Source organism: Gossypium raimondii, chromosome 6 (genome assembly GCF_025698545.1).
Source record: "Gossypium raimondii isolate GPD5lz chromosome 6, ASM2569854v1, whole genome shotgun sequence".
In the NCBI taxonomy this organism is placed as follows: domain Eukaryota; kingdom Viridiplantae; phylum Streptophyta; class Magnoliopsida; order Malvales; family Malvaceae; genus Gossypium; species Gossypium raimondii.
The window spans coordinates 26,792,174-26,802,945 of record NC_068570.1 but is presented as its reverse complement, the minus strand read 5'-3'; the positions used below and the strand labels follow the sequence as shown (position 1 = coordinate 26,802,945).

Genomic DNA, 10,772 nt, shown 5'->3' with positions numbered 1-10,772 from the left:
ACAAATTCTTCTCATAAAGTATCTTGGTAGAAGTAATTTTATACTATTTGCTCAGAAACATCAACTCGAAATTATTTCTTCCAGGACCAACTGTAGCAAAAGCGAGTCCACGAGGGCGCGATTTCAGAAATTCTTCTCAAATAGCATCCTGCTTGAAGCGCTTTTTATACTATTTGCTCAGAAACGTCAACTCGAAATAATTTTTTCAGGACCTGCTGTAGCAAAAGCGCGTCCACGTGGGCGCGATTTAACAAATTCTTCTCATAGAGCATCTTGGTAGAAGCGATTTTATACTATTTGCTCAAAAACGTCAACTCGAAATTATTTCTTCCAAGACCAACTGTAGCAAAAGCGCGTCCAGGAGGACGTGATTTCACAAATTCTTCACGTCCACGTAATTTAATTTTAATTAATTAATTAATTTCTCTCCGAAGCCCTAAAAATCTAAAAAACCCTAAAAAACCTGACGTGGACACAAATCGCGCTTTCAAGGCCGCGCTTTGTTCCCATGTCAGCAAATCACGCTGACGTGGACGCGATTTGCTGACATATCCGCTGACATATCCCCTAACATCGCGCTGACGTAGACGCGATTTAGGGGAAAAGGGCACATTCCGGTAAATAATAAAATACTGGACCCATTTCGGTAAATTTAAAAAAAAAAATTGGTTTTTTTTTGGTATTTTGGCCGTTAAACTTTTCATAGAGTTTGAAATAATTTGACAAAAATTAAATGAAGAAAAAAGAAAATGAATTAAAATAACTTTTTTATATAGTTCGAGAGTAAAAAAATACAAATAAATAAATAAATCTCATCACTTACTAAATTAAAAACATAAATTGAAAATAAAGCATTTTTCTTGTTGAACCAAATTTTACCAGTTTAAAGAAAACCTTGTTTCATATATACTGGTTCAAACCGGGCCACTAGTTCTAATTCCACCGGTCCACTCTCAAGTTTTTAAATTAATGGTCTTAAGTGCTGATCGTACAAACAAGCAAATAAACAGCAGCGAGCTAGAATCGCATTTTTCCATTGTTCAATGTCACTTAAAATAAATTTTTTTAAAAGAAAAAATCCAAGTTTAGTTATAATATTTCAAAAATCATGGCTAGAAATGGGTGCCTGCTTGCTAACCTTCGAGATCAAATAACGGAATGAACCCTAGAGCAGATAAAGAGGAAGCAAGATTAACAACTGAATACCACCCTGCTCCATCAAAGGCAAAAGTAACCATCAGCTATCATGGGGCTTTGCTCGCGGATTTCATTACATAATGATCTTCGGCCCGAACAAGGTTTCCGATGTCATAGCAAGATTATCAAAAGACAAGCGGCTGAGATTACATATCGAACCTTCGACACTAAAAGCTTCATACTCTCACCCAATGGACTTACGGGACCAAATGCTCCAGGAGGCAAAAGCCCTTCCCTGGCACTCGAATTAGAACTGCTTCAATAAAAAAAAAAAGTCATGATCCTATATAAGTATTTGTTAATATGGAACACATTTAACTCTGAAAGGTAATGAACCTCACCTTCCCGTAAATATACAGGACCTATAACCTGCACAAGTTATACACCAATAAAGCAATCAGCCAACTAAGAAAGACAAAGCTGGATATCATGACATTAAGAAGGCAGAATATATGACAATTAAATAGCAAGACAGCAATAGCATGCAATATGGTTGATGTGGCAAAAGATAGGTTTATGAAAAAGCCAAGAATTCCATCCTATCTTCAGACATAGTAAACATGTTGGGGAAAACAAGACTCAAAGATACACTAAACACATGTAAATCATGTGAAACAGATATAAAACATTCCATAGTAAATATGAAGTCTTTGCAATGGTTACTTCATTCTGGAAAGAAAGAATGAAAATCTTGAGGACTTTGTTGTTGATTAGGTTTCCTACTCCAGAAGAACCGTTGGAGTTAACCTAATAGATACAACATAGTACTATGATGATAGTACTAATGCTGTATCATTGACCAACCTGGGTTTTTTTTTTTTTAAGTTTTCTTGATAATCTTTTAGGAGCCTGAGTGAAACTTTAAACACAAGTAAAGAGCCACTGGCAAAAATAAGACAAAACCCAGAAATAGTATTCAGCATACTTGTTACTGTCACAATTTGAAATACTAACAAGAATATCCACATTTAATAACTAGATACATAGAGCATAGAATCACCAATTACTCAACTTAATGTTTTTCCTTTTTTTTTCTTTTTGATTGTAATATTAGGACTATGAAATATTCAGCTTTGTCGCTCTAAAATGTTAGGTTTCTTTCCCTACAATGATTCCCATCAAAGCTTAAATTTTACTACTTCCTTTTAAGTTTTAAAGCAAACCTAGGTATTGATATTAGGTCATTATAACCCAGCTAGCAAAAACTGAAAGTTAAATTTTACTCAAGTATTTTAAAAGATCAAAATTATAGATAAAATTAAGATTGATAACGATGAGAAAACTTGTCATACTTACTTGGATCATTACTGGTAATTGTGGCTGTCCCACCAAAATCACATGTTGCACCAACGGTATGCATTCTTTGATAATAGTCATTGTAAGCATAAGATGCATGGTTCTTGGTGTTATTTGGGAGATAACATGGCTGCCCTGATTGTATAACACTGCAATTGGCCTGGCCTTGCCCACATGCCCAGTTAAGCCCATCTTGCAACTTACCTTCACTGGCATCGTCTTTTGCAACACAGAAAACTGTCGTAGCATTTCCCATAATCTGACTAGAACCACTAAAACTCAAAGGAAAAACAGCAGTGCCATTCGTATAAAGCACCCCCCAATTCTTCTCAGAGACAGGCCCAGGTCTCTTGTCTTCATTAAACAATTCGTAAATGTATGTGTTGATGGGAATATTTGGCCGACTGGGAGGGCCTGAATCATTGGAAACTCGCCGAATCAAATAATTAATGAAGGTCCCAGCATTTTCAACAGTGGCATCAGGTTCATTGGGTCCACCTTGCCAAGGCCATCCTGTTTCAGTGACAACAATAGGGATCCCAGAAAAATTGAGAGCATCCATAGAATAATAGGTTGCATCAACCATCACATCGAACATGCTGTTATAGTGGAAGAGAGTGTTTGGGTCAACAATTTGTTTGACTGAGGGGAGAGGTTTGAAAAGTGCATAATCAATTGGAAAAATGCCATTTCCATTAGTGTAACCATAATAGGGATATGCATTTAACATAAAATAGGAGTTAGTGTTATTCAAAAACTGAAGAAGCTGGTATACTGTAGAGTTGGGTGAGGAATTAAAGGCAGCAGTACAAGGGGGGAAAGGCTCGGGGATTATGTCCAAGGGTTGGGGGCTCGAAACTTTAACTTGAAAATTTAGATTAGAAGCCACAAGAGCTTTATGGAGGTTATTCATAGCAGTAACTAAAATTGGGGCAGCATGAGGAATTGATGTAAGAACCTCACTGCCAACAGCAATGGCTGTAATGTTGGTTGAAGGCACATAGGATGCTACATTTTTGTTGACCCAGGCTGCTGCAGCTGATGCGGATTCTCCAATTCCAAGAACTTCCTCGTTTGTCACGCCCACTGTAACTTCAATCCCACTGTCAGCAAGTGCCTTCAGCATGTGAGAGTCAGCATCATAAAGTCGTACATGAGTGATTCGATGGGTTTTGATGATAGAAACAACTTCAGAAGCTGACGGCATGCTGGAAACATCAGTACCAATGTTTATCCCAATGAATGCACCTATAAAATCAATTATCTATTTCAGTAAAAACCAACCACAAACATGATTACACGGTTTGTATATAAATTACATAAGACTAAGAAGACCCTTGTAACTATAATGAAAAACAAATTGCCCAATTGGATTATTAAAGGTAAATTCATGACGGTATGACAATTCCATTGTGCTTCTTTTCTTTTTTTGGTTTCCATTTGCTTCAAGTGTGATCTCCAATGCAGTAAATAGTGGAACCATCAATTGATTTACTTCCTTCCCGCAAATATTAACAACACTCAATGAACTATCTGTCCTAGCTATAAAGTCTCAATAGTTGTCTCAATCATTCTCCACGATTCAAGAAAACATTCTTAGGCATAAACCAATAAAAAGTCCAAAAGAGTCCATGTTGTGGACAAACAGAAAACAAAAGGAAATGAAAACAAACAGAACATAAGCATTTTGATTTCAATGGTCTCTTGATCTTTAGAGGCATGTCTGATAGGCACCTTCTAAATACTGGGACAAGAAACCACAGACTGAATTATGACTAAAATGGTTTTAATTTTACATTGATAATCACTGGTGGAATTAGATCCATAAAATGTACCAACAGTGGTTATTACAAAAATAAAAATAAAAAAGTTGCTCATTAACAAGGACTATCCTTTATAATGATTATTTTTTACAGCTGAAGCATTGAGACTCATAGGAAGAGCAAACCCAAGAGGTAAAAGCTCAAAATTTCTAAAGCCTCATCTAAACAGCAGACATAATAATACACAGAGCTTCGAATAGAATTTAGCTTAAAAGTGAAACCCTCAGTAATTTATAGATTACCTAGCACATTGGTAAACATGCCAATTAGAACCAGAAGCGAGCCTCCAAAACATCTATCAGGATTCATCTGAGCATAAAAATAAAAAATAAAAAACTCCAACCTAGACGAGCAGTCTTGTGCTGTTTACACTCCCCCAGAGCTTAGACACTAAAGTTCTGCAAACAAAAGTAAGAATCGGGTATAGCCTATGATAGTCAAATTCAGCCAATCCTGATAATTTAAGGGAAAATGAAACAAATAAAGAAATCATAAAAAAAACACAAGAAATCTACATATATTCAGGGAAAAAGAAATTGGGTTTGTAGTGCTGTCGCTCAAAGCTGCAAAATAGTATTACATGTTCAGCGACAGAAGGATAAACTATCACATTCACATTTGACCTTTTCAAAGCACATTGTCAAGAAATCGACCTCCATGTATTATAGGACAGGATAAACTGAAGTGGACCTCTTTTGACTCCTTACAGAAAAATAAATAAAACAGTACATAACATTCACCAAGTACATTAATCTTCAGTGAACATGATTTTGACAAACATTATGTCAAGCGAAATCTTACAATTAGCATGAGTTATTAGATCCATACTCCACAGCGGTATAAATCTAATGTGCATGTAAATTTGCTCACCAAGGTAAGTATTTTATACGTCTTGCAAAACAAAAATTTAAAAGAAGCTAAAATATCTTTGAAAAAGGAACCACTAATGGAAAGCAATGCAGCTGTGAAAGAAAAGTCTGGTTCCAAAATGCCCAGATGCAAAGGTCCCCAAAGTTGAATTTTAAACTACCCAGTGCCCAAACTCCACATAATAATGGTAAATAATATTACCCAGATGAAAAAATCAAGAGAAATAAGTTCTAAAGTACCTGATCTAAGTTTCCAAGCTGCTATAAAAAAATAAAATTAAAAACACATAGCTATAGAGCTTCAGCTGATAAAAGATATTCTTCTATTTACATTATTAAATATAATTTACATAGTAATAAAAGAACGAAAACATCAACTTACATAATAAGTAGAAAGCAGTACTTTAGTAAAAAAAACGTAGAAAACTGTTTCAGATTCAGAGTTAAGAAACCTCTCTAATGGCAGCTTGTCTTTGTTTGAACTCTCAGTAGCCACTGACTTGGTTGTCTTTGCAACTTTGTTGTTTTCTTGTTAGTCTTTTTTGCAATAATTTATTTTAAAAGAAATTATTGCCACAAGAAGAATATAGAAGTAGCAGAATATTTGCTTGGGGACTGTATGCTAATTAAATTAAAAAATAGTATAAACCCATTCTGATAGTTTGAATAAAATATATATTCGTTTAAAAATGAGTTCAGCCTTACATAAATTTTTCTTATCACAGATTCGACCTGGCCCATATTTGTAAAAGCAAAACAAAATCTGCTATTATTTTGTTATTTTCTTATTGTTTTCCGGTTGTTTTCTTGTTTTCTCATTATTTTGCTATTATTTTATAATTATATTACTACTATTTTATTGCTATTGTTTAGATATTGTATACCTCTTATTTTATTGTTAATTTTACTACTATTTTAGAAATATTTACTTGTTACGTTACACCTATGTTAGTGTTATTTAAGTATAATTTTTTAATTTATTTTTAATTTGTTGGAAAATATTTATTTTAATATTTTTAGTGGTTTTGTGTATTATATTTTTAAAAAAATTAATACGGTCGGGTCTGAGTTTTAACATTTTTATCTGGATCAAGCATGGATAAAAGTTTAGGCCCATTTTCAGGTCGGATCAGGCTCAGGCCTATCAAAAGGGCCTAAAATTTTATCAAGGCTCGGCTCGAACCTAACCCGACCCATGGTCAGGTCTAGTTGTCGTACGTTAAGTCATTTACAAAAAAACCATTTCTTTTATTTTTGAAACCAACCGTTTTATTGATACTAGTATGGTTTATTCACGCTTCGTGTTGAGTTGATTATTTATTTGCGTCAAATTATAGAGTTAAAATTTGAATATTAAAATATATTTTAAGCAGAATTTTTAGAAACGGATCGGTGGTTGAATTGGCTATGCCACTGGTTTGTATGATTCGATTAAATAAATCATTAAAAATATAAAAGAAATCTGACTCAATCTATTTTTAGTCTGGTTTAATCGATTCATACCAGTTCATAACTCAATTGATCTTACGCCTCTCTTCGAATTGATATCCCAATCAATCCAATCTAGTTCAAATCATCATAACTCTAAGTCTCTACATTTTGTACATTTGAAATTTCTTCTTCTTACTTTTATTTTCAAGAATTTAATCCCTGAACTTTTTGGATTTAAAAATCCGCTTTCAAATTACATATAATCACGTAACATTTTAATCGAAAATTTAAATATATTAACTATTTGGACTAATCAACAACATTATAAAAATATAAAGACCGAACTATGTTAAAAATTAAAGTATAATGTTTAAATCTTAATTTTAAGCATATTAAAAGGACCAAAATTGAAAATTAACCATTGTTATTAAATAAAAAACATGGTATGTGTGCCACGTGTTAACATGAGGTATATAAATAGATATATATTTAAACTTTTAACATATTTTAAAGATTAAAACTGAAATTATACCAGTGGAGTTTTAGACTCCACAAGCCATATTAGCGGGTTTATAAGTGTGCTATAGGAAAATAATAAAATATTTAAAATATATTTTAAAAAAGACACATAATAATTCTTTAAAGTTGTTTGTGGAATAAAAAAGTATATTACTAATGTACCAAATATTAATCCTGTTTTTAATCTAATAAAATATTTTATTAATTCATTTTATTTTTGAAATATGTATTTATGGTGTTTGTATATGCCGACTTACAAATCAATTTATCATTTATTTTCAAATAGCTTAGAAAAATAATTAAAACAGAAAATTATTTTATTATCTTTTAGTTTTGATTTTTAAATAATATATTTTTATATAGGAGTATATATTTTATTATTTTATTATTTTAATTTTAATTTTAAATGATATATTTAAACGAGTTAATTCACATGTCTACTCGCAAATTCATACTTGATTTACTTAAAATTTTTAATTTATATTTTTAAAGATGTTGAATCATGCATTTACTCCTGAATCAAGTTAAGACTGCGATCAAATCTGCTCTTTAAAAGGGACAAGAACTTTGTAAGACATTCCTTATCTAACCCTGTTCAAATAGACACTTTTTTTTTCTTTTTTTTCTTAAAATTATATAACAATTGTCAAATTTTAGTTTTGGTTCTTATATTTTGCTCAATTTTGAATTTCAATTTCTATACTTTAATTTTTGAGATAATTTGGTACTTCAACTTTTATAATGTCATTAGTCTAAATATTTTATTCGATTAAAATGTTGAGTGATTTTTTAAAAATGTTGAGTGATTTTTTAAAAATGTTAATATGGTAAAAATTCTCTAATAAAAGTATGTTCATTAAATTCGAATATACAAAAGTATAAAGATTTGGAGCATATTTTGACCATCAATTTTTACTTTGTAATTTAGTCCAAAACAATTAACTCAACCCAAGTGTGGGTTGAATGTATACTAGTATATTATAAATTACAAGGTTCTAGCTAAATCATATTATATATATTATATTAGCTAAATAATGAAATAAATATTATGTTCACCTTACAATTTTTTTGTCATGTGCCAGTCTCCATTTCAAACACTTATATTATAAATATCACATTAACTAGAAAATACTTTTGTATCTCACACTTACATAATAAATAAATGTTAATTTCCTCACTATTTACCTAAATTATTTGGAGTTTCTTTATTTGAAGCATCACTATTTATCTAAATTATTTAGAGTTTCTTTATTTGAAGCAATTTATAAGGGAGGTGTTATAGTTAAAATTTATTTATGTATTATCTTTACATAATATATTATTATGTATTATTTATTATTTATATATAGTAACATATAGTATTTATATATAGTAACATATAGTATTTATATATAATAATATATATAATATATGAAAGAGAAATATTTACATTATAAATAAGTGTTAGTTTTTTTCATTATTTACATTTTTTTAGAGTTTATTCATTTGAAGAAATTCATGAGAGAAGACTTATAGTTAAAGTTATATATATAATATTATCATTTTATATATATTATAATATATATCATATATATTATATATTACAAGGTTTTGACTAAATAAGGAAATAAACATTATGCTTACGTTACAATTTATTTACTCATGGCAGTCTCCATTTCAAACACTTATACTATAAATTCTACATTAATTAGAGAGCACTTCCATAGTCTACACTTACGCTATAATAAATGTCAAAATTTTTACTATTAAATAGTTTTTTAGAGTTTCTTCATTTGAAGAAATTCATGAGAGAAAGCTTATAGTTTAAAGTTATTTATATATAATAATATATTTTATTTATTATTTATATATTATACTATTTATCATATATATTATATATTACTAGGTTCTTGCTAAATAAGGAAATAAACATCATTTTCACATTATAATTTTTTGACACATGGTCGTCTCCATTTCAAGCACTTATACTATAAATCTCACATTGACTAGAAAATATTTTTATACCTCACACTTACCCGATAAATACGTGTTATAGAGAAGGTTTATAGTTAAAATTTATTTATATATCATTTTTACATAATATATATTATTCATTATTTATGTAACACCCCAAACCCAACCTAGACGTTATGGCCGAATCTGGAGTTACTGCATAGAATGGTTGACAATTTAATTTTCTTATATTTTGAAAACCGACAATAACTCTTAAAATCCCGGATCTTTTAAAATCGTATCTTCTTTAACAATTTTACTAAAAGGGTTGTTTGTTTATGTTTTTTAAAAAAACTTATAATTTTGTAGTGGATCTCTTAAAAAAATTTATATTTTTGAAAACACAATTTGATATTTGAAACCTCTTGTTTTTGCAGAAAACAATTGTTGTTGATAAATCGTTTAAATAGTATAATTTAGAAACGGTAAATAATGTCAAAAATCCCAAACAGTCCAAAAAGTCCAAAATTTACAAAACACTTAAATCCCAAATTAAAATAATTAAAGTAAAATCAAAAGTTATATAACCGAGCTCCTGTCACACCGACCCGCTTAAGTCTGAGGATTACCTGAAAATATCAGTCAAACAGAAAGTGAGTTTTCAAAAATCAATGTATATCGAATAACTTTAAAAAGTTAATTCATAACAAACATATTTCACAGAAATGGAATCATATCAGAGTAATACAGATACAGACATATAATCCTACCCCCATCCGCTACACACCAACTCCGACCATTCCAACACACCATATGGGGTATGAAATACTCACTGAGCCCTACACACTGCTTAGTGTCGATAAGACACTTTACATAATATTTGCAGCTGCGCTGCCAGATAGATAGGCGAATTATCGCCTTTTACAGAAACATTTCCTTCATGTAATATAACCCATCCCAAAAGCATATATAGTCAAAACAGAAATCATACATGGTACAATTTTACGCGCATGACATGTCAGATACAAATTTCATATATAACATTTTTCGAGATTACTTATCACATGGCAACTCAAATATACTTACACGCATCAGAATTTATACTAATAGATGACTAGATTTCACGTTTTATAGTACATTTAGTCACATGCCGGCCCTACGGAAGGCCCATGGTCAATGGAACGACGTGTACGACCCTAGGGAAATTTCATAGTTTTGAGCTCACACGCCCCAAATGGCTAGCCCATGTGGCCCACACAGCTTCACACATGCCCGTGTAACCCACACAACCCAAACAACCTAGACCGTATGTCACACACGGCCTATCACATGACCTGCCACACGGCCGTGTGGCTCGACTGTGAATTTTTTTGGCTTTCACTAATTGTTGTGTTTCATGTTTTTTGATACACACCTGATCAAGAACTCGATGCATGCCCAAAATTGAATATTCTAGCACCTAAATTGAAGAAGCCATACAAATTAACAACAAAATTTCTCAACCTAAATGACTAATTTCAGTAATGAAACACCATTTAATCGAGAATAAAACACAATAAATTCACAACATCCTCTAAACACACCCTCGTGCACTTACCGATACGAGCAGCACTACACGAAATTCATGACGTCAGAGGAACAACCAATTGCTCTCGATCCTCAGCTAACAACGCACAAAAAAATAATTAAATAAAACTAAAACCCC

General features: G+C 31.3%; 1 protein-coding gene across 3 annotated transcripts; it reads right to left on the bottom strand.

The window, feature by feature from the left end:
• Window positions 1-910: 910 nt before the first annotated feature.
• On the bottom strand, window positions 911-5,805 carry LOC105773951 (glucan endo-1,3-beta-glucosidase 4). Of its 3 annotated transcripts, none has more exons than XM_012596178.2 (5): window positions 5,568-5,805; window positions 4,559-4,714; window positions 2,494-3,741; window positions 1,539-1,566; window positions 911-1,450 (listed from the first exon to the last, which is right to left on the bottom strand). In XM_012596178.2, the coding sequence occupies exons 2-5, from the start codon at window positions 4,623-4,625 to the stop codon at window positions 1,309-1,311; spliced, it is 1,485 nt and encodes a 494-aa protein (XP_012451632.1). In that variant the 5' UTR covers window positions 4,626-4,714; window positions 5,568-5,805; the 3' UTR covers window positions 911-1,308. The 3 variants fall into 3 exon arrangements, with proteins under 3 accessions (XP_012451632.1, XP_012451630.1, XP_012451631.1); XM_012596176.2 differs by having other exon boundaries at window positions 5,638-5,805; XM_012596177.2 differs by lacking the exon at window positions 5,568-5,805 and adding an exon at window positions 5,426-5,493.
• Window positions 5,806-10,772: the final 4,967 nt, after the last annotated feature.